This window comes from Crinia signifera, chromosome 7 (assembly GCF_055691185.1).
Source record: "Crinia signifera chromosome 7, ASM5569118v1, whole genome shotgun sequence".
Classification (NCBI taxonomy): domain Eukaryota; kingdom Metazoa; phylum Chordata; class Amphibia; order Anura; family Myobatrachidae; genus Crinia; species Crinia signifera.
In genome coordinates, this window is record NC_139223.1 from 183,907,624 (window position 1) to 183,933,492 (window position 25,869).

Consider the following 25,869-nt stretch of genomic DNA (forward strand, 5'->3'; position numbering starts at 1 on the left):
GCATGATAAAATATTGTGATAAAAAGGTGCAGTCTCTCACATTGGTGATTTTTAAATCCTAAAAGTCCCGTTCCTAGATGTGTTACCCAGTTTGATGAATGGCGGCAAATTTTGGGCAAACTTTAGGTCTGGTCCGGGATGGCTGGTAAGCTGGATTCTGTAGAAATGGGTCCATTTCTCCAGGGTCCAGCTTACCAACTGTCCCGGACCAGATATCCGACTCTGTGAATTTCATTGATTAGCCCAGCCGGAGCCCAGACTTGAATCCGATTGGACATCTCTGGAGAGATCTGAAAATGGCTGTGCACCGACGCCTCCCAGCCCACCTGATGGAGCTTGGGAGGTGCTGCAAAGAGGAATAGCCGAAACTGATGAGGTGTGTCAAGATTGTTGCATCCTATTCAAAAAGAATTGAGGATGTAATTGGTGCCAAAGTATTGAACAAAGGCTGTGAATACTTATGTACATATGGATGTCTTAGTTTATTTTTAATAAATTTGCAAAAATCTACCCAAAAACTTTTTTCCATGTTGTCATTATGGGGTATTGTATGTAGAATCTTGAAAGGAAAAATGAATTTATTCAGCAACACAGCCGATGGCCGATATATTTTTTGCCTTGGCGTGGTACAAACGGCATTGCGTGAGGCACGCAAGTCATAAAATGCCAGTACTCGCTACTAAACACCCAGAGTACCAGCGTTCTCCGACATAGCTGATTGGAACAGCTGCAGGAGCTCTGTCGCGGCGCTCTTTACAATTGAATTGAATTGACCCCTTTTTGTCTGTAGATTTGCAGAAAAATATTGGTGTTGTCATTATTTGGCTTTGTAGTTATATGGCAAAACTGTATCTGACAATTTCTAGGTCGATGTGTTTACAATGTTGACAGTTTTTTTAAATTCTTTTTTTCTTTTCATTTATTGGACTTCTTACTTTACCATCCACGTGGGCTTCTTTTAGGAAGGGTAAGGCACCTGGACCATAGCATGGCGAGTGGACGAGGTTAGGGATGCCAATTCCGCTGCATTTTTTAAATCCTGGGATTTGGGATTGAAAAATGCTCAATTCTGGGATACCCGGGTTTGGCATCCCTAATTTAAAAACGAAAACCTCCCACGCCCCCCCAACCGACACTCCAATCCCGGGAATGCAATCCCGGCGATTTTGGGGCCAAATCCTGGGATCCTGGGATTGGCCACCCTAGACGAGCTATACTAGTTGCCGGTCCACGTGTTCAGGTGTCGACGTCATATCACACACACAAAACGAAAGCGATTTCTCACGTAAACCTTTTCCTTGTGTTGACTTTTTTCCCTCTGTTGACATATTGGAGGTGACCTGTTAAAAAACAACCTGGCTAAACGTCCACCTTCCATCACCATTGTGCTATGGTAAATATGACAGTTGGTGAACTCTCCTTGTGCACCTCCTGGTGACCTGGAACATGTGACCTGTTTGCCTGGAAACTGACAGTTATTTGCAGCCACCCGCTAAGGGATATTTTTGAAATTTGACATTGTTAGGAGTGAAAAGTGGTAAAATTATCCACCCAGCACACCTTTACCTGGTTGAACCCAGGCATATCAGCTAGTGACGGATGAGATGTCATATCCTTGTTCATTTATGGGGTTTGTCCTTTATTACTAGTAGTAACAATAGGATAAGTAGGAATCCTATTGTTTTTCGTTCGTCCACCCACCTATTTTTAGTATGTTAACTCTTATGAGTAGGGTCCTCCTTCCTCACGTACTCACCCTACCTCATTACCTCACCTGTGCTCCTGTCCTGTTCTTCCCTTCCTCTACTTCATCTTCAGTCTCCTCGACAATTTTGACACCTACTTCTGAACTGATGCTGATTTTAGTTCTACCAGCTATACCCCTATTTATACTGTATTTTATCAACAAACCCTGTACGTTACCTTGTAATTTGTTTTTTTGTTTGCTATGTACGGCGCTGCGGACACTTTGTGGCGCCTTATAAATAAACGTACTACTACTAGCCAGATTTGATTAAACACACAAACCCAGAATATCCACCATTGTGGAACTACATATCCCAGCATGCCCTGCCACACAGTTGCTGCTAGATATTGCTAAACATGCTGGATATGTAGCTCCGTAGCAGCTGGAATACGGAACGTTATCTACCCCTTGCATAAAACATACTTGAGTTCCAGAAATGTTTTGGCACTGGCAAATTTACATGTTAATTCTACAGCTATTGACACTGCGACTATGTAACACTGAAGTATTTTTTTATCCAACAAATTTAAGTTTGTTTTCTATAATTGCCAAGCAGTCTGGAAACCTTTTCCAAAAGTTAGGAGATAATGACTCTTTCGATTGCAGACTGTGTAAGTGTAGTAACTGGTATGTGCATATACCTGACTACATTGCTGATACGCTACCTCTCTGCTCGGCCACAGGCTGACATGCTAGATACAGCAGACGGTCACAGCGACCGCTTTGTGTAAACGCACTGTGTGGTTTGGTGGGTATATACACTGTGGTGAGATGGTAAGGTCACCGTAATGCTAGGGGAACCGGTGTGAGTACGGATCAGGACACGGGGTGAGCATCCGCTGCCTGCAGAGGACCGGGAGATACAGTAGTACTGTGATAGTCAATAAACAGAAACAATAGATCACAGTGCTGTTTTGGGGAAAAATTAAAATACCATGGGATATGTAAAAATATTTTAGTATTTAATTATAATAATGATGTTAAAAAACATAAAATCAATAATGTAGAAAACGCATGATAAAATATTGTGATAAAAAGGTGCAGTCTCTCACATTGGTGATTTTTAAATCCTAAAAGTCCCGTTCCTAGATGTGTTACCCAGTTTGATGAATGGCGGCAAATTTTGGGCAAACTTTAGGTCTGGTCCGGGATGGCTGGTAAGCTGGATTCTGTAGAAATGGGTCCATTTCTCCAGGGTCCAGCTTACCAACTGTCCCGGACCAGATATCCGACTCTGTGAATTTCATTGATTAGCCCAGCCGGAGCCCAGACTTGAATCCGATTGGACATCTCTGGAGAGATCTGAAAATGGCTGTGCACCGACGCCTCCCAGCCCACCTGATGGAGCTTGGGAGGTGCTGCAAAGAGGAATAGCCGAAACTGATGAGGTGTGTCAAGATTGTTGCATCCTATTCAAAAAGAATTGAGGATGTAATTGGTGCCAAAGTATTGAACAAAGGCTGTGAATACTTATGTACATATGGATGTCTTAGTTTATTTTTAATAAATTTGCAAAAATCTACCCAAAAACTTTTTTCCATGTTGTCATTATGGGGTATTGTATGTAGAATCTTGAAAGGAAAAATGAATTTATTCTGCAACACAGCCGATGGCCGATATATTTTTTGCCTTGGCGTGGTACAAACGGCATTGCGTGAGGCACGCAAGTCATAAAATGCCAGTACTCGCTACTAAACACCCAGAGTACCAGCGTTCTCCGACATAGCTGATTGGAACAGCTGCAGGAGCTCTGTCGCGGCGCTCTTTACAATTGAATTGAATTGACCCCTTTTTGTCTGTAGATTTGCAGAAAAATATTGGTGTTGTCATTATTTGGCTTTGTAGTTATATGGCAAAACTGTATCTGACAATTTCTAGGTCGATGTGTTTACAATGTTGACAGTTTTTTTAAATTCTTTTTTTCTTTTCATTTATTGGACTTCTTACTTTACCATCCACGTGGGCTTCTTTTAGGAAGGGTAAGGCACCTGGACCATAGCATGGCGAGTGGACGAGGTTAGGGATGCCAATTCCGCTGCATTTTTTAAATCCTGGGATTTGGGATTGAAAAATGCTCAATTCTGGGATACCCGGGTTTGGCATCCCTAATTTAAAAACGAAAACCTCCCACGCCCCCCCAACCGACACTCCAATCCCGGGAATGCAATCCCGGCGATTTTGGGGCCAAATCCTGGGATCCTGGGATTGGCCACCCTAGACGAGCTATACTAGTTGCCGGTCCACGTGTTCAGGTGTCGACGTCATATCACACACACAAAACGAAAGCGATTTCTCACGTAAACCTTTTCCTTGTGTTGACTTTTTTCCCTCTGTTGACATATTGGAGGTGACCTGTTAAAAAACAACCTGGCTAAACGTCCACCTTCCATCACCATTGTGCTATGGTAAATATGACAGTTGGTGAACTCTCCTTGTGCACCTCCTGGTGACCTGGAACATGTGACCTGTTTGCCTGGAAACTGACAGTTATTTGCAGCCACCCGCTAAGGGATATTTTTGAAATTTGACATTGTTAGGAGTGAAAAGTGGTAAAATTATCCACCCAGCACACCTTTACCTGGTTGAACCCAGGCATATCAGCTAGTGACGGATGAGATGTCATATCCTTGTTCATTTATGGGGTTTGTCCTTTATTACTAGTAGTAACAATAGGATAAGTAGGAATCCTATTGTTTTTCGTTCGTCCACCCACCTATTTTTAGTATGTTAACTCTTATGAGTAGGGTCCTCCTTCCTCACGTACTCACCCTACCTCATTACCTCACCTGTGCTCCTGTCCTGTTCTTCCCTTCCTCTACTTCATCTTCAGTCTCCTCGACAATTTTGACACCTACTTCTGAACTGATGCTGATTTTAGTTCTACCAGCTATACCCCTATTTATACTGTATTTTATCAACAAACCCTGTACGTTACCTTGTAATTTGTTTTTTTGTTTGCTATGTACGGCGCTGCGGACACTTTGTGGCGCCTTATAAATAAACGTACTACTACTAGCCAGATTTGATTAAACACACAAACCCAGAATATCCACCATTGTGGAACTACATATCCCAGCATGCCCTGCCACACAGTTGCTGCTAGATATTGCTAAACATGCTGGATATGTAGCTCCGTAGCAGCTGGAATACGGAACGTTATCTACCCCTTGCATAAAACATACTTGAGTTCCAGAAATGTTTTGGCACTGGCAAATTTACATGTTAATTCTACAGCTATTGACACTGCGACTATGTAACACTGAAGTATTTTTTTATCCAACAAATTTAAGTTTGTTTTCTATAATTGCCAAGCAGTCTGGAAACCTTTTCCAAAAGTTAGGAGATAATGACTCTGTAACTGGAAATGTGTGACCTGCATACACAACATTTATAACGGGCTTATGCATATTAGCCTGTTTGTCTATGTAAGTTTGGCTAATTGAGTTGCACTGCAAACTAACGATGGATAATATGCAACGTGATTAGTATTTAAATTTTGAGCAGATACCTATCTTATAGCTCAGGGCGCCGCTGCACAGGGGCAGTGTAAGGGGGACGGACCGGGCCCGCCGACGCCACTGTTTTGGGCAGTCCCGGGCCGCCAACGTCACAAAAGGGGCGTGCCCAGGCCACACCGAAAAGGGGCGGGCCCGGCTGCCGCGGTGCCAAAGATGCACGATATACACAACTTGTGCTCCTGTCCTACAAAATACCAGTCTACGTTCAGTCTGCATGGCAGATGTGTATGGGGCTTCAGTTGCCCCATACGTCCCCTCTCGGTGCACAATGTTCTGGAGATACTAATGCCCCATACACACTCTAAGGGTCATTTCAAAAAGATATTGCTCATTTTGGTCGCTCTGATTGATAAAGTTCAGTTTATCCTGTGATAAATGTCTGAAGCACGCTCACCTTCTGCGCAATGAAATTGGATAACGGCTCTTTGCGCTGACCTGGAGGAATCCATCATGTATCCGACTGTGCAAAATAACTTTCCAGGAATGATGGAACTGAGGCGAAGCCGTTCACTAAACATGTGCACCCGGTAAATACACCGCGCCACGATATCTATTGGCAACACATTAACCCGCTGCGATTAGATACAATGCCGCTTTAGCAAAAGTCTCCTTTTTATTTGGGCACACACCATCATTTAGATTATGATGCCACTGTATTGATTTAGAATATATGTACAGTACCTCCAGCAAGAGATGTTTATCAACATCGTTTACAAACCTTGGTGGTCTATGTACAAAGATACCTGTGCTCAAGCATGATTCATGCCTTGAAGCAGAATTTGAGAAGCACCACTGTATATACTACAGTCACCAGGGGACAAAACCTTGGATACTATATAATTTCAATCCACTGCAACCAGATTCATGGGGAAAAATAACCATTTTTTAATAGCGGTATTAAAACTTTTTTTTTTTGCTCTGCTCGTCTGAAACTCAACAGCCGGAATTCAATGTTCCGGCTGTCGAGTGTCTGAAAGTGGGCGTGTCGGCGAAAACGGCCCTGGATTGTAGAGAAACTGCTGTGAATTCGACAATCCGCGGCCGTTTCCATCAAAACAGATCGATTTGTTTTGAAGTCTGATCTGATTTGTCGGCATCTGCCTTAAAAGCTGTCAGAAACGGCAGCATTGAATAGGCGGTGGGCGCTTTTCCCCCCGCTGAAAATAGCAGCCGGAATTTAATACCCCCCCCCCTATGAACTTAAACATTTCTGTCAGTTTTTAGTTTTTCTGACCTAAAAATCTGGTTTAACTCCGTCCAAGTTCTTCTCTGTGGTGACAGCAGTCCGTAAACCAGGAGTTATGTCATAGAATAAAAATAAACCTCGTTCCGTTCGTTTGTTTTCAGTATTTAAATACTGTCCCCTGTTGCTAGAGCTGCCTTATTTATATTCATTCATCGGTTTGGTTTTTCCGCGCTGTCTCCGTTTCTTCCTTGCCAGTGCTTATTTTATGGCCGTGTATAACAATGCACATTGATGAAGCATACATTATTAATGATATTACAGACACATGGAAAGTGTGCAGCGTGGGGATGCGCTGTGCCCTCCCATCTTTGCTTGGTGTCTGCCGCAGCTGTTTGCCAGCTGTTAAACAGCAGAGGAAAAACACAGCAGCAGGAGGCCCATTTTTTTATTTTTTGTTTCTCACTAAAAGGTCCCAGTCCTGGAGAATTATCTTACCCGGCTCTGAAAACACATTAACTCTTTTGCATGCCGGAGACAACTGCTCGATGCGCGGTGGATCGAGTTGACGCTGGAGTTAAATCGTTGTTATTGCACTGTAGACCCGCTGTAATGCTTTCATTGTTCAAAGCATTCAGTGCAGTTCTGTAATCACATAGTGATTTGCCACCGTTATGTCCACACAGTTGTATAATAATAAAGGGAGTGGTTACAAGTTCTAGAGACAGAATGTCATCATTTACATTATCGACCCGTTCAACACGTTGACATATATATTGACATATATATATTGACATACACTATATTATGTATATTGACATACACACATTGTCATCAATTTTATATAACCTTAAGGCTCAGGACACATCAGTCAAAAATGTCCATGCACCTGCTGTTGTACTGACAGAGCAGCCAATTCAGGTATAGATGGCAATCTGTCGCTCCATCTGATGGTACTGTAATCTGGCTGGGAGGGCGTTTCACCTTACCCGCGCTATACCATCAGCTTTCTGCAGCAAGTGCATTGTCATTCAGCGATAAGGCATGGATAAGCACAGCCTGATGCACTGATATAGGTTTAGATGTATCGGCAATTCACTGTGCCGCAGAGCCAAGGTGATATGTCTGTGAACGATATAATCATATCCGGGTCACTCACTTGCCGACAGGCTTGTGATATATGGGTCGTTCGAGCCTAGGCGGGTGATTCTGGTTGGTTTGCAAAAGCAAACTCCTTCTTTAATGGACAAAACCATGTGCACTGCAGGTGGGGCAGATGTAACATGTGACCTAGTGTGACACCCATCTTCTCTTTGACCTAACCTTATTGTTCTTGTGTTCCTGATGTAGATATTATTATTATTAGCAGTTTCTTATATAGCGCACACATATTACACAGCACTTTACAGAGAATCTTTGCACATTCACATTGTTCCCTGCCCCAGTGGAGCTTACAATCTATATTCCCTACCACATGTACTCGGAGGAAACCCACGCAAGCACGGGGTGAATATACAAACTCCGCACAGTTAGAGCCATGGTGGGGATCGAACCCATGACCTCAGCGCTGTGAGGCAGTAATGATAACCCTTACACCGTCCATACCATGATCACTTGCTGTAATAAAAAGCTATTCAAAGCTTTTGCGCTTAATAAATCACTCCTCCCCTAAATGTGTGGCTTTAATGCTACGTGTAATCCAGGCTGCTTGTTAAATTATCATTAAGTTGGTTATCGAATGACTAGTTCAGCTTTAGACTCTACAGGCCCAATTCCAATGTTCTATCACGCCCTATCTCCCAATCACTTACAAGGTATAGTTTTGCCCCTCACGGCTGCCGTACTCACAGCCAATTACATCCAGCCCATCGACTTTGAGCAGAATGAATGGTAAAATGCAGTAACCTAGATCTAACTGAGCTTTTAGGATTTATTCACATACGGAGTTGAAGGAGCGCCCTTCTGCAGTGTGCATCTCGCATACATTTATATTGTGCATGTGCAGGAAATGGATACGAGCGTAATTACAGCCATACAAAGTCATATGCATTTTAATCACATCTACGCCGAGGATCAAAGGGGCGGCTTGCAAATGAATGATTTATTTATAAACGGTTTCTTATATAGCACAGCAAATTCCCTTGCGCTTTATAATTGGAATAGGCTGCTCTCACATAATATAGGCAAAGATTAGTGACGACATGTCCATACATTTCTGGGCTATGCAGAATCGGACTAAAATATTCATGCTTGGAGGTATATAATTTGGGCAGGTGATAATGGTAACTCGCTGCAAACCAGGCACACATGTAGAGGCTGTTGCATTTGGAGCAAAGTGCCCCTGATTTACTTGCAAGTCCGCATCAGGCCCATTCGGGGGAATTCGGTTGTGTTGGGGGGGGGGTCTAATTTTTAGACGCCCAAACAATTATCATAATTCAATTGATTGGGTGGCGGGCATGTAGAACGAGCATGTCACACCCAAACAGACCCCCATTGTTTTATTGTCCCCCGATGTTTCAGTATTTACCTACATTACAAAAATATAATTTAATTGGCTTTTGCAGAAAGTAATTTTAGGGAGGTATTCAATCCCCTCCGCTATTTCCAATGGGGGAAATAGCGGCGAGCGTCTATTCAAGGCTGTCTTGGCCGACCGCATTAAAGAGGCAGTTCTACAGAACGGGCCCGTGAATTGTCGTGATCACGGCCGACTATTGACAATCCACGGCCGTTTACGCGGACACTCCCTCTTTTCGTCCCACTGCAGGCGGGACATTGAATCCCGTCTGCGTGTTCTCAGTCGAGCAGACCGAGAACGGGACAGTGTCGCGGCTGTCAAACAAACTCGACAGCCGTGACCCCCAGATTGAATACCCCCTAAGTGGTCTATTTACCAATGGGGCCTACACATGGGGCGACTGTGTTGAGCGATGTTAGATCGAGGGGGCATGCCCTGAAATTTCTCGAGAGTGCCCACTCCTGCAGCGCAGCTCAGCCCGAGAAATTTCCATGCATAACACCGAGGAGGATAAAGTCCTCTGTAACGCTGTACACCTCTGCAGCGCACCACTGACCGGTCCTGTCTGTTAGATGCCATGCTGTTTACATTTTATGTATGACAATGTGAACCATGGGAGTTAATATGTTCCGTACGTTTACCCCGCCCCAGTGCAGTCTTTGTGTGCAGGATTTTAATTGAATGGAAAAGCATTTAGCAGGATTATACTTATCAGCCGCAGCATTTTCCTTCATTCTTGTTACTAGGTACCCACAAGTGAACAAATATGGATTATTTAACTGACGAGCAACCGCTGTACATGGGAAAGATAGAAAACCAATAATGTGCTTTTATTTTTCTTGACATGTTGGTTTAGCAATGGTTACTGCGAGGGGCTTCGGACGCTCCCTGTTAACTTCTGATGGTGATCAGCTTTTTGGGATCAATGATTTCAGGAAGCCTTCCGACATGCTAGGTGGTATGACCTGTAGCCCCGCACACATTCATCCCCTGTGGCTATTACAGGATATGGCTCAGATTACACAGGCTCACTGTACAGCTCTATAACAATTTATGTGCAGTATTGATCGGTGTGTAAGGGTGTGGTCCGTGAACCGAGGTTCTCTCCAGCACAGTATTCAATTTCACTGCAAAGTCTCCAGCAGCCTCTGAGCCAGCCCCCCCCCCCCAGTCTGCTTGCTGTTGAAACACACACACACAGCCCTGCACGAGGCATGCACTGCATAAGGGGTTATGTAGCCCTGAGTGTGTGGCACCGCCGGCATAGTGCATCATACCCCGATGCAAAACGCTTTATTCTTCTGTGTTTTGTATGTTTTTCATGTTATTTATAGAGCCAGGCTTCCGGACAATGAATAGACTGTTTTGCAGGTAACTGATCGGCGCGGAGCAGGATTAGATAGCAGTTGTTACCAGCATCCACCTCCTCATTTCTAAAAATGGGTCTGTCATGAGAGCAGCTGCTGTTGAATTGGAGGGAAACGCAGCTAGCAGCTGTTAATCTTCAGCACTGTAGGGTCTACTAGGAAAAGCTTCCTGGACATATCCACATCTGCTCTGTTTGCAGAGTATCTGCTGGTACAGCTCATTCTATCCTGCCAGAAGCTTAACCTGTTCCTGCCTGGTGTCTGTCCGTGTGTCACATGTCATTTCCTGGAGTGCAGCATACACAGTCAGGCAGCAGTCACCTCTTGAACTTGTGTGTGTGTGTGTGAAGTTTATTTTACAGCAGGTTATCTAGGCAGCACGGTTGGCATAGTGGTCATTACTGCCTCACAGCACTGAGGTCATGGGTTTGATTCCCGCCATGGCCCTAACTGTGTGGAGTTTGTATACTCTCCTTGTGCTTGTGTGGGTTTCCTCAGGCTTCTCCGGTTTAAGCGCCACTGGGGCAGGGACTGATGTGAATGTTCAAATATTCTCTGTAAAGGGCTGCGGAATATGTGTGCGCTATATAAGGATATGTTTAGTCTTTGGGCAGTATTCAATGCTGGTGTTCACCATGTGCAGCGAATCTTGTTTAGGATTCGCTGCACATTCGCAGCCAGCTCTCCCTCTCCCCCTGTAAATACAATACATACTACACATCATTACTATACATATCCATTCTATTTAACACTCTCTAACATCAACACAATCACATCATGCTCACCAAAATACTACTTATAACTTTATTACATGGAATTCTCACCAATCTTCGTCTATAGTCTTCCTGACACTCACTACTCTGTGCACATTGCCTCTTCTATTATCCATTACCCTCTAATAGACACTCATGAGCTCTTTACTTGTAGTTTCACATCCACATCTGACCACCAATATTAAAAAACCACAAACATCCACCTATATCTCTCTCTGGGGGAGATTCTCTAAGAATCTCCGCCCCCCTTCGCCGCCCATCGCATATTTAATTATCGCATATGTTGTAACATATGCGATAATTAAGGCAAAGGACAGCTCTTGCGGTCCTTTGCGGTGAGAGTCGACGGGTCCCAGCAGGTCCCGGCGGCTCTCCCCTCCCTCCCATACCCGGCGCTGCTGCTGCTGCGCCGGGCTCTCCTCCTCCCTGCACCCGGAAGAGGATCAGTACAGGGAGGAGGTCACAGGTCCGGGCAGCACAGCTCTGTGCTGCCCGGACACAGGTGAGGGGGGAGGGGGCGATGCGGGTCGGCGCGGGGCGGCGGAGGGTTGCGGTAGAAGCCCATTGGCTTCTATGGGGCATCGCCAGATTTTTCTGGCGATGCCCCCCGGCGGGGGATGCTTACAGCATCCCAAAATGCGGTAAAAACCCTGATAACGGGGTTTTTACTGCATTTTTCGCTTAGAGAATCTCCCCCTCTCTCTCCTTTCTAATCTTAGGCCCCAACCACCTGGTTCCAAGCCTTATAGAAATTCAACTAACCTTCTAAATATCACATGCCTCCCAGCACCCACCAAGAAACGTAAATGCACCCTGTTGAATGCACACTCTGTTTGCAACATATTAACATCCATCCATGACCTCTTCATCTCACAACTTCAACCTGCTGGCTAATACAGAAACCTGGCTCACACAATCAGACATGGCCTCGCCTGCAGCACTTCACTCACACCTCCATGCCTGGTAACTGTAAAGGAGGTGGGGTAGTATATTACTGTCCCAATCGTTCACATACTCAGTTCTACCACCAGTTCCTTCACTCACATCATTTGAAGTTCACTCTATTATTTCTTCTACTCTCATATAAAGCTATTAACCATACTACACCCACATATATCTCTTTATCTCAAAATATCTCTGAATTCAACCACTCCACCAGCTCCCATTCACTGTTACAGGACTTCCATCGGGCTGCTCCCACCCTATGGAATGCCCTTCCACGCACAATAAGACTCTCCATTAGCCTCCAAACTTTCAAGAGTTTCCCGAAAACTCACCTCTTAAGGCAAGCCGATCATATATAAGTACCACACGCATAACCGAGTCACTTATGTATTATAGACAGATGGAGCGCGTCTCTTCCTTGGCCGGGGATCGCCAGAATGTCCTCGCTGGCGATTGCTGGCGCAGAGGCGCTCCATCTCACTGGGACGCGTGTGCGTCCCATATTCAGGAAGGCACCGCTGCGGGTCCCTGCCCATCTCCACTTCAGGGAGACGGGCAGGGATAGGGGGGACAGGAGGGCGGTGAGGGGCACCGGGGGAGGCGGCGGGGACCCGTAGACAGCTCCGTAGCCACAGGGTGTGGGAGAGTCTCGTGCACGCCCGCCCGCCCCTGGCAGGGGCTGGCGATACTTTCGCCAGCCCCTGCAAGAATGAGGCCAGCTCCATCTGTATCTTCCCTTCTGGACTTGTAACTCGGTGGGACTGCTATGCTATTACTGGTGCCTGTCCTTGTGTTTCCCTCCTATGTCCCTATAGATTGTAAGCTTGCAGCAGGACCCTCTTACCTCCAATTCTGTCTGTTACCCAGTTTGTTCTGTCACTGTCTACAATTGTAAAGTGCAACGGAATCTGCTGCGCTATATAAGAAACTGTAAATAATAATAATAATACTGCCTCATGGGTCTTGGGCCCTATAACCAACAAGTCAACGTACAATGATGCACTAGTAACCTTGAGAAGGGATACGGTCCTTAGGTTGACATGCATTGTGTCGACCACTGAAGGTCGACAGCTAAAATAGGTCAAAATGGAGTAAGGTTGACACAAGCTTTGGGTCGACAATGGCAAGGTTGTCAGTCAGAAGGTTGACATGCGGTTTTCATGTTTTTTTGAACCGACATGTGCTGACAGGCGGTATTTCATGCCCTACCATCCACTACGGCATGGTGGGAGAATAAAATAGTGTGCCCGTAGCATGGTAAGTGTTGCGGTACACTCCATTTAGACTGTGTTGACCTAATGCTTGCGTCGACCTAAGGTCTGTCTACGTTCAGTTGTCGACCCAATGCATGTCTACCTAAATTGGGTTCAAAATAATGACCCATACCCTCTTTAGAACTGATATGGGGATTTTATTCCCAACAATGCCATGCCCGTGTGGAGTTTGGATGTGTCTCATGTTTTCTTGGGTTTACTTCCGTTTCCTCCCAGAATCCAATAACATTTTAGGTTAATAATGAATTAAACAGTAAGCTTCACTGGGGCAGGGACTGATGTGAATCTGTAACTGCTGCGTAATAAGTTCATGCTGTGTAATGAACCATTAATGTATATATACATATGATTAAATATGGCTCACTTTGACCGATCCATTGTGACTCCTGCATTTCAAGCATCTGCTGTGGTCCTCTCTCTTTCTAGGCCAAGTAAGTGTAGCGTTAACCTGTTCCTAGCTGTCCCGCTCTGGAAAGCCTGCTGCGAGGTGCTCCTGCGCTTTGTTTCGGTCACCCAGCTGTTGATGCTGGCTGAGCTGCCTTTAGTGTTCTGTGTGCACCGTGGGTCCAGCCCCCTGACTCTGCCAGCAAATGAAGCTGCTTTGCCTTGTACAGCGCATACACACAAACACACACACACACAGTTCTGCTCCACAGCACAGCACAGAGGCGAGAGGCAGCCCTCCGCTAGCACGGATTTACTCCTCTCGCACATATTACATCTTCTGACTACTGCTTTTACTGCTCTTCTTTGACATCTTTTCTGGCTGCCTGGATATATAAGGAATCCTCTGTAACGCATGCCAACTCTATGTAAGTCTGATATTTACCTCCTTCGCCTGCTTTATCCCTGTGCACTGTGACATCTTGTTGTCTAAGCATTGGTCATCCAATAGCGGATATATAAACAACTTGTTCTGTGTGCATGCTTCTAGCCTGCATGGAAGCTAAACACACCTGCAATTGCATCTTGTAACATGGCACTTAATCAGATGTATATGCAGCTTTCTGCTGTTTAGACCTATTGCCTTTGGTATTTTATCCCAGCAGTGTGTGTGGGGCGTGCAGTGAAGACTGCGTGGTATAGCTACGTACCTCTTGGGAGAGTTTGTTCTTTTATTTTTGTTTGGCTATTGAATTGTCTTGTGCAGAATGCCAGCATATGCATGTATTGCATGCAAATTCAATTCTGAACACACATTGACCCCCTACATCTGAGACAGACACACACACACACACACACACACACACACACACACACACACACACACACTAACCCCCTACACACACACACACACACTAACCCCCTACATCTGAGACACACAAACACACACAGATTGACCCCCTGCATCTGAGACATACAGGCATTGACCCCCCTGCATCTGAGACATACAGGCATTGACCCCCCTGCATCTGAGACATACAGACATTGACCCCTCTGCATCTGAGACATACACACATTGACCCCCCCCCTGCATCTGAGACATACAGACATTGACCCCCCTGCATCTGAGACATACAGACATTGACCCCTCTGCATCTGAGACATACAGACATTGACCCCCCCTGCATCTGAGACATACACACATTGACCCCCCCTGCATCTGAGACATACACACATTGACCCCCCCCTGCATCTGAGACATACACACATTGACCCCCCCTGCATCTGAGACATACACACATTGACCCCCCCTGCATCTGAGACATACACATATTGACCCCCCCCTGCATCTGAGACATACACACATTGACCCCCCCCCCCCTGCATCTGAGACATACACACATTGACCCCCCCTGCATCTGAGACATACACACATTGACCCCCCCTGCATCTGAGACATACACACATTGACCCCCCCCCTGCATCTGAGACATACACACATTGACCCCCCCCCCCTGCATCTGAGACATACACACATTGACCCCCCCCCTGCATCTGAGACATACACACGTTGACCCCCCCCTGCATCTGAGACATACACATATTGACCCCCCATGCATCTGAGACATACACACATTGACCCCCCATGCATCTGAGACATACACACATTGACCCAGCCTGCATCTGAGACATACACACATTGACCCAGCCTGCATCTGAGACATACACACATTGACCCCCCATGCATCTGAGACATACAGACATTGACCACCCCCCATGCATCTGAGACATACACACATTGACCACCCCCCCATGCATCTGCGACATACTGTACACACATTGTCCCCTGGTTCTGAGACACACACACACTGACCCCCCCTACATCTGAGACACACACACATTGAACCCCCTGAATCTTAGACATACTGTACACACATTGCCCCCCCCTGCATCTGAGACACACACATTTTCTCCCCCCCCCCCCCCCAGTTTCTGAGACAAACACACGTTGACCCTGAACATATGAGACAAACACACTGACACCCCCCCCCCCCCCCCCCCACTGGTCCCGTATCCCCACACTTTCCACGGAATGCCAAACAAAACCATTTCACCCACTAAGAGATTACCAGACTGCTCCGCACTCCCTAGTTAGACATTGACAGTAATCTTTTGACAGATGATGAAATCACTGTGTTATGAGTGGCTCTTCTATTAACCAAGGAACTGGTCTCTCCTCAAGTGATTTCTTTTTTGACAGTCTGTCAGATTAACAAAACAAAAAAAAAAGGCAACAGCGTGTCTCATCTGTGCCACTTTAAACAATCATTCAGAAGTTATTTTTTTTTTAATCATTTTTTTTCTTTTGTTATTGGTTAGTTTTTGCACTCTATCTCTCCTGTAGTGATGCCACTAAAAGTGTTAGTTATGGAGCATGCTGGCTTAAGAGCAGTTCCTGGAAGCTCTGGGTGGGGATGGACGGTCCTATCGTTTTCCTATCAACAGAAATATTAGCTGTGCAGCCTCTTGCTGCTCGCTCCCTACTCTCCTGCTAATGGGGAGGCATAAATGTTTAAGTAGGTTTGATGTGTTGGTTCCAGCTAGAGCTGCTTCTCTTTTGTGCGCTGATTAATTGTTATGGTTCCACCTCCTCCATTTCCACGCTGCGCCCCGCGTTTTATATGCTGCAAGTTTCTCTCCTGACAGCGGCTGAACTTTTTAATGCATTTTAAATAGTATTTGTCTCCCACATCTGTGAATGAGAGCACTACAATGGCAGGACTGTGAGAGCATTAGGGATCTGCAGTCCATGTGTCACGTTAAGCTCGATCGCTAATGTAGGCTAACCAGCATGTGCTCCGTCTGATCATGCAGTAATTATGACGCTTGTAATAGAATTAAGATCATTTATAGGTAACAATCTCTGAATAAATATTTCATCACCGCATAATGGAAGCACAGGGGTTACTGATAAAGCTTTGCCGATCGGGATCGGCTAGATGACATATTTCTTTTGGAATCAATGAATACAAGTGTTCCGGACTTAGTGGTACAGGAACGTTCCCATTTAGCTGGTGGCCAGCTACTAGAACATCTACCGATTGCTAGCAGATTACAGGGGACCTGGCCGCTGACTTGGGCATGCTGTCATTAGGTTGACAGTCAAAAGGTTGACCACTATTGGTCGACAGTCAAAATGGCAAAACATGAAAAAAGGTGGACGTGCATTAGGTCGAAATGGTCAAAAGGTTGACGTGAAAGGTCGACATGAGTTTTCTGCAAAAAAAATTTCTTAAAATAAAAAAGGGCTTGTTCATACTTTACCATCCCAGTGGACGCGGTGGGGGAATAAAATAGTGCCTGAAGCATGGCCAGCGGCTGCGGGACACGTATACGGTGTACATGTCGACAAAGACCTAAAAAAAAAAATTGCAAAAAAACTCATGTCAACATTTTCATTTTCAACCTTTTGTCGACATTTTGACCATGCTGACCCAATGTACGTCGACATTTTTTCATGCGTCCACTTTTTGCATGTTGACCAAGAGTTGTCTACCTATTGAATGTCGACCTTCATTGTGTCGACCCGTACCCCTGACTTGTGCCATCTTGCGCTGTGTGTATGAAGGCTAGATGTATGAGATCCTATCGATCAGTCTTTCAATCTATTGATCGATCTGCCTGTGTTAATCTAATTTATTCATACATTTAATAGAAACCCGCTTGAAGCAAAAGCTTCGAAGGCTAGTCTGCTACCTTCTGTGTTTGTGCATGTGTGAGAGAGAGAGATGTAGTTTCACTCTCTGCCTGCAGATGGCAGTGTTTTGGAGACTCAGACACTAGACATACAGTATAGATAGATATTGGTGGTTTGGCGCTCCGGTGCCCTCTGTAATAAATAGGTAGTAGGTGGGGGGTATAGCTGCGGCACTCCACTGACTGTTCAATTGGTGAATTTTTTTAAATATAAACAATTGGTAGAAAAGATACGAAGGACCAACATTTTGGGGTCACATATGCCCCGTTTTCAAACTTAGAGAACGTGTGTATATAGATAGATAGATAAATGGTATACATAAACTCCTACCTCTGTGTTGGTTTTTTTACTAACCTGTTTGTTTTATCACTGTTTCCAATTGTAAAGCACAACAGAATATGCTGCGCTATATAAGAAACTGTAAATAAATATACACACGCGCACTTTTGCACGTGCACATTTCTGAACTCGCTGTCATTGGCATATTTTCCATCGCTGTTCTTTGTTTTGGTTTGATTATCTGTATAAATGAGCGAACGGAAGTCAGAGTTGTGTTTGCACAGATACATGATGGTACCCGGAAAAAGGCCGGACCAGCATTTAGCTGTGGTCTCCAGAGATTTGCGTTACACTTGGGCTTTTTCACAACCACAGTGTCTACAAGGGAGAAACCGCAGTGTTTCCTCAGGTCAAACAACAGCATGTCTGTGGTTTGTGTGTAAATCACTGAGGCAGAACCTGAAGTTCCCCAGCACGGCACTGCACAGATGTGACACCAAGCCTTTTGTTGGGAGTCTGATCAGGGCTCCCGGGGCGCAAAGGACGAGCCTGTAATAGGACTGGAATGATCAGGATTCTCTCTCTGCGTTGTGTGGTCCAGGAGCTTTGGTTGTGCTGATTAGCTGGGTGGTTATTGCTAGCCTGTATTGGGCAATATTCAATGCTGTTCATTTGCTTGTTTTCCTTATTGAGGCAATATTTAATAATAATAATAATAATAATAATAATAATAATAATAATAATAATAATAATAATAATAATTATTATTATTATTATTATTATTATTATTATTATTATTATGGAGCATTGGAAGATTAAAGATTGAGCTTCCCAGATTGTATACTTTTTTTTTTTTGTAACATTTTTTATTTATTAACAGTTTCTTATATAGCACAGCAGAGTCCGTTGCGCTTTACAAAGTGGGGTATTTACAGTCAAAGGTATGAGGGCCCTGCTCGCAAGCTTACAATCTATAGGGAAATAGGCATTGATACATAAGGATAGATACTGTATTATTTATTGCATAAAGTCCACCAGAATGAAAGGTTCCTGGTGTGCTGTAAGATACGGTGACCCAGCAGTTTGGCCATGGGACCAGGAAGATGAAAAATGTGAAGAAAAGTGTGGATATAAAAGTTTGGAAAAAGGTCTAAGCGACTACAAATATCTGCACCAAAAATGTTTAACTTTTAAAACATATAAAAGTTTTATTTGTAAAAAATATATATATATAAAAGTGCACAGGAGCAATTTATATAAGAACAAACAGTACAAGAAATATCATAGAAAAAACAGTAGTAAAAATAGCAAAGCTAAGTAAAAAATGCCTATCAAAAAATTAATAAAAATGGGAGATATATAAAAAATATATGAGATAAGGTACAGAGGTATCAGAACTTATCTTTCTATGGAGGAGTCAGCAGGCAGTACCCAACGCGTTTCGTCATCTAGGACTTCATCAAGGGTGAAGTCCTAGATGACAAAACGCGTTGGATACTGCCTGCTGACTCCTCCATAGAAAGATAAGTTCTGATACCTCTGTACCTTATCTCATATATTTTTTATATATCTCCCATTTTTATTAATTTTTTGATAGGCATTTTTTACTTAGCTTTGCTATTTTTACTGCTGTTTTTTCTATGATATTTCTTGTACTGTTTGTTCTTATATAAATTGCTCCTGTGCACTTTTATATATATATATTTTTTACAAATAAAACTTTTATATGTTTTAAAAGTTAAACATTTTTGGTGCAGATATTTGTAGTCGCTTAGACCTTTTTCCAAACTTTTGTATCTTTTATGTTACACCCCTTACCAAGGTGTTTTTCTTAACCCCTTCCTGACAGAGCTAGTTTTTGCGTTCCTGACAGAGCCATTTTTTTCAAATCTGACATGTATCACTTAAGTGGGGATAACTTTTTTTTGCTTTTACTTATCCCAGTGATTTTGAGATTGTTTTCTCGTGACACATTGTACTTCAAGTTAGTGGTAAATTTTCGTCGATACAGTCTGTGTTTTTTTGTGAAAAATACCAAAATGTCGGAAAAAAATGGAAAATTTTGCGATTTGCAAAATGTTAAATTTTCTGCTTGTGAGACAAATAATCTTACCACTCAAAATAGTGAATAACTAACATAGACCATATGTCTACTTTATGTTGACATCATTATTTCAACTTCCTTTTAATTTTTTGGGACACTAGGAGGCTTACAATATGAATAGCAAATTCTCAAATTTTCAAGAAAATTTCAAACACTGATTTTTTTAGGGACCAGTTCAGTTCTGATGTGACTTTGAGGGACTTGTATGTGAGACACCCCCATAAATGATGCCATTTCAAAAACTGCACCCCTCACAGTATTCAAAACAGCATTTTGGAAGTTTGTTAACCCTTTAGGTGTTTCACAGGAATTAAAACAAAGTGTAGGTGAAATTTCAAAATTTCTTTTTTTTTGCAGAGTTTCAATTTTAATACATTTTTCTAACGAATACAGTAGATTTTACTAGAGAAATGTGACTAAAAATTGATTCCCCCAATTCTTTTGTTTTCATAAATATCCTATATGTGGCCCTAGTGTGCACGGTGACCAAACCACAGGCTTCATAATAGAAGGAGCACCTACTTGATTTTGGAGCCTCCTTTTTATGAGATTATTTTTTAGGCACCATGTAGGTTTCTAGGCACCATAAGATGCTAAAAGTTAGGAACCCCCCCACAAGTGACCCCATTTTGCAAACTACACCCCTCAGGGAATTCATCTAGGGGTATAGTGTACATTTCAAACCCCCAGGGGTTTCACCAATTTTGATACAACTGGGCTGTGAAAATGAAAAAAATTAATTTTTCATTTTCACAGCTCAGTTGTATCAAAATTGGTTAAACCCCTGGGGGTTTGAAATGTACACTATACCCCCTGATGAATTCCCTGAAGGGTGTAGTTTGCAAAATGGGGTCACTTGTGGGGGGGTTCCACTGTATAGGTGCTTCAGGGGTCATTCAACCAGAATCTGTGCTGCAAAATCCAAAAATCACTCCTTCCCTTCTGAGTCCTGCCATGCACCCAACTGGTATTTTTTGGTCACATGTGAGGCATTGCCGTACTCGGGAGAAATTGGGGCACAGATTTTGGGGTGCTTTGTCTCCTTCATTCCTTGTGAAAATGAAAAATTTTGAGCCAGATCTGCATTTTTGTGTAAAAAATGTAATTTTTCATTTGCACAGCCCAGTTGTATCAAAATTGGTGAAACCCCTGGGGGTTTGAAATGTACACTATACCCCTAGATAAATTCCCTGAGGGGTGTAGTTTGCAAAATGGGGTGACTTGTGGGGGGGTTCCACTGTATTGGTGCTTCGGGGGTCTTGCTAATGCGACATAGCACCCACCATTCATTCCACCAGAATCTGTGCTGCAAAATCCAAATATCGCTCCTTCCCTGCTGAGTCCTGCCATGCACCCAAATGGTATTTTTTGGTCACATGTGAGGCATTGCCGTACTCGGGAGAAATTGGGGCACAGATTTTGGGGTGCTTTGTCTCCTTCATTCCTTGTGAAAATGAAAAATTTTGAGCCAGAACTGCATTTTTGTGTAAAAAAATGTAATTTTTCATTTTCACAGCCCAGTTGTACCACAATTGGTGAAACCCCTGGGGGTTTTAAATGTACGCTATACCCCTAGATGAATTCCCTGAGGGGTGTAGTTTGCAAAATGGGGTCACTTGTGGGGGGGTTCCACTGTATTGGTGCTTCGGGGGTCTTGCTAAAGCGACATAGCACCCACCAAAATTCCACCAGAATCTGAGCTGCAAAATCCAAATATCACTCCTTCCCTTCTGAGTCCTGCCATTTTTTGGTCACACATGAAGCATTGCCGTACTCGGGAGAAATTGGGGCACAGATTTTGGGGTGCTTTTTCTCCTTCGTACCTTATGAAAATGAAAAATTTGGAGCCAGAACTGCATTTTTGTGTAAAAAAATGTAATTTTTCATTTTCACTGCCCAGTTGTATCAAAGTTGGTGAAACCCCTGGGGGTTTGAAATGTACACTATACCCCCTGATGAATTCCCTGAAGGGTGTAGTTTGCAAAATGGGGTCCCTTGTGGGGGGGTTCCACTGTATAGGTGCTTCAGGGGTCATTCAACCAGAATCTGTGCTGCAAAATCCAAAAATCCTTCCTTCCCTTCTGAGTCCTGCCATGCACCCAACTGGTATTTTTTGGTCACATGTGAGGCATTGCCGTACTCGGGAGAAATTGGGGCACAGATTTTGGGGTGCTTTGTCTCCTTCATTCCTTGTGAAAATGAAAAATTTTGAGCCAGATCTGCATTTTTGTGTAAAAAAATTTAATTTTTTACACAAAAATGCAGTTCTGGCTCAAAATTTTTAATTTTCACAAGGAATGAAGGAGACAAAGCACCCCAAAATCTGTGCCCCAATTTCTCCCGGGTACGGCAATGCCTCACATGTGACCAAAAAATACCAGTTGGGTGCATGGCAGGACTCAGAAGGGAAGGAGTGATTTTTGGTGGTGGAATGAATGGCGGGTGCTATGTCGCATTAGCAAGACCCCCGAAGCACCAATACAGTGGAACCCCCCCACAAGTGACCCCATTTTGGTCACCAGCTTTGGGAGGGGGGCTGGCGCTGCGGCTGGCGGGGGGGTGGGAGGGGTGCTGGCGCTGCGGCAGCCGGGTGGGTGGGAGGGAGGGGGGCTGCCGGGTGGGGGGGGGGGGGGGCTGGCGATCGTTGGTGATCGGTGCGGTATACACACACACACACACACACACACACACACACACACACACACACACACACACACACACACACATATATATATATGTGTGTGTATATATATATATATATACATATATATACACATATATATATATATATATATATATATATATATATATATATATATGTGTGTGTGTATATATATATATATATATATATATATACACATTTGCACATTATTTTTTATTTTATTTTATTTTTAACTTTTCCAGCAGCAGCATGATGCTGCTGCTGCTGCTGCTGCGGGGGGGAGGGGGGAGGAGGGGAGCGCAGCGTGCGCTCCGGACGTAGCGGTGGAGCCGGGGGAGCTGCTGCTGCTGCCGGGTGAGTGCCCGGCGGGTGGGAGGGGGGTGCTGCCGCTCGGTGGTGATCGGTGCTGCACCGATCACCACCGTTTTCTGTGTTACCGAGCGGCTTAGCCGCCGGTAACACAGGAAACGCTGTGATTGACTGTTCAGATTTGAACAGCCAATCACAGCGATCGCCGACCGGGGGGGGCACCCCTGCCCCCCCTGGGCGGCGAGGGGGGATGTCTGCTGTCAGGGACAGCAGACATCTCTTAACTGTCACCGCGTCTATAGACGCAGTGACAGTTAGAAACCATGACGTACATTTATGCCATGTGTCGGGAAGTACTTCCCGACCATGACGTAAATGTACGTCAAATGTCGGGAAGGGGTTAAAGGTCAGCTGACACCCTTTTTTCTATAAAAGGTATATCTGTTTTTTGTACCAATAAGCTCAGTTGTTCAGGACACAGGTGGCGCCCTACAATACCCCCTTTTTTCCCTAAAAGTGTGGATATGTGTGGACTGTACAGTGGGGATGTGATTAGATAGGAACGGTATATGAAGGTTAAGTGGCTGGTTCTGGAATTTGATAAGCTTGCCTGAAGAGGTGAGTTTTCAGGGAACGCTTATAGGTTTGGAGACTGGAAGTGAGTCTTATTGGGCTTGGGAGGCATTCCACAGAGTGGTGCAGCCCAAAGAAAGTCCTGCATATGTATTTAATATAGTGTAAAAAAACATTAACAATAAGCGGATCTTTTCTCTAGTTTTTATTTTTTCTCTGTAAAAGTAATGGCCAAAAAAAACCAACCTGACACTTGTAGCGAAGGCCAGTTACACACCTGTATTAACATGGTTGTTATTACTATTGGTTTAATTTCAGAGGAAGATTTGAATAGTTCTGGCTAGTTCCACTGACCTGGACCCATTTCCTTTTCAGTTAGCAGTGGTGTAGGTGGTTGACGTGTGTCTGTGCTTTGCTCTCCTATCTTCCCAGTGTCCTCTCTGAGCACAAGCGCAGGTTACACACCTGAACCAAGGCTGGTTTCACCATAAGATAGCTTTAGGCAGCTACGTAGGACGTCAGGATTTGGGGGTTTCTACTGAGTCTGCCTATCACAAAATTAAGGGTGTTTATGAGGAAGACATCCTTGTTGTACTTAAGTTCCACAGCCGCCACCTGCATTAAGATGCCACCTTCTCCACAATTTCACTTGACAGGCTGGAAAGTGGGTACTGGTGGCGGTGTCGGGCCAGTTGGTTGAATTTTTGCCCATGGTGCCGAGAAGCCTTAAGGCTTATGCTGACTTATGCTGACCATACACCTATGGGATTTAGGGTACTCTTTACCTAGAACGGCGCCCATCGCGACCATCGTATGAACTAAAAAACGGGTGCGATGCGATCCCCCGATGGCCGCGATTTCCCATAGGGATCAATGTTAAAAGTGTGATTGGACGCGATTTTAGTGTTCAATGCCTCAATGGCCGCGATTTTTCCATAGGAAACAATGTTAAATGGGCCACAGAGCCCAAATAGTCACCGTAAAGTCTGAAATGGCCCCCACAATTGTTAACGCCACCCCACGATCAAGGTCAACCCGAAGCGTAGCGAGCCCGCGAGGGTCGGCGGTACGCGTCCTCCGACCTTTTCATACCCCCACTATCCACGTCGGCGTGGAGTTGAGAATAGAATAGTGTGGCGAGCGGACGCGGATACCTTCACAGGTAAACGCGTCCCTTTGCGGGCTTCACAGGTATCCGCGTCCCTTCGCGGGGCTCGCCACGCTTCGGGCTCGGTGGCTCGCTGCGCTCGGCACACTATTTTATTCTCAACTCCACGCCGACGTGGATAGTGGGGGTATGAAAAGGTCGGAGGACGCGTACCGCCGCCCCTCGCGGGCTCGCTGCGCTCGCCATGCTTCGGGTTGGCGTTGATCGTGGGGTGGCGTTAACAATTGTGGGGGCCATTTCAGACTTCAAGGGCACTATTAGGGCTCTGTGGCCCATTTAACATTGTTTCCTATGGACAAATCGCGGGCATTGAGGCATTTAACACTAAAATCGCGTCCAATCACACTTTTAACATTGATCCCTATGGGAAATCGCGGGCATCGCGTCGCACCCGATTTTTTAGTGCATGCGATGCCCGCGATTTTTTACCCCGGATGACTGCGATGCCAATCGCGGGCGCCGTTCTAGGTAAAGAGTACAGGATTTAGTCCAATTTCAGCAGATGTGGCGAATCTCATGTGTTTTCAGATCCATTTTGATTTGCGGTCTCATGCGCATTGATGAGAACACCTAGATCGCTAGTGCTCCACTTTAGATATATCGGACCCGGAGCCTTGACTTGGACCACATGCGATAGATCTGTTCAAAGGGGTCGACTGCAACTTTGTCCCTTGGAGAAGTTGCAGCAGTGTATGGGGGACCTTTATGCGACTTCTCCTCTGTAGAAGATTTGCCTTGAACTTCGTAAACCGGCTGATGATTCAGCAGTTTCTGACCATGGAGGTTTGGCTGAGCCATAAGGGGGTGGGGGTGGGGGGGGGGGGAGATCTGTAACAGGCGAGCCCCGGCCAGGATTGAACACTGAGCTGCCGATATTTCAACCTGTTGGAAATATCAGCAGATATTGAATACCACCAATATCCTCCTATAGGGCTGGTGCCTGCATGCTTGTAAAACGTATTGGTTAATCACCATGAACAACACAGAGTGTTTAAGGTTTTAAAACTTGAAGTGAAATAAAGTACCAACCAATCGGTGTCCAGCTGTCACATTACAGGCTGTGCTGGAATAATGGCAGACTCTGATTGCTTGGTACTCTATTTCTTTCCAAGTTCGAATGCATTCTTATCGACAAGGATCTTTATATATTCCCCATTTGGCTGCCTCTGTAAATTGCATCCAACTTGTACAGAAAACAGCTGAAGACTTTTAGGAACACAAGAGGCAGATGTATGAAGCAGTAATAAGGGAGGAGAAGGCATCTTCTCCTTTACACCCCCCCCCCCCCTTTTCTCCAAGTGGCAC

General features: G+C 44.6%; 1 protein-coding gene across 3 annotated transcripts in view; it reads left to right on the forward strand.

The window, feature by feature from the left end:
- HDAC4 (histone deacetylase 4) overlaps nucleotides 1-25,869 on the forward strand; it is a 147,217-nt gene that overhangs the window by 50,009 nt on the left and 71,339 nt on the right. The window contains exon 1 of one of the 3 annotated variants that reach the window (XM_083154611.1): nucleotides 13,975-14,140. The exons of the other annotated variants lie outside the window; for them this stretch is intronic. Coding sequence (XP_083010737.1) covers nucleotides 14,128-14,140 — 13 coding nt within the window. The 5' untranslated portion in view covers nucleotides 13,975-14,127. Of the gene's footprint in view, nucleotides 1-13,974; nucleotides 14,141-25,869 lie in introns of those variants that run through there. 3 annotated transcript variants of the gene reach the window in all.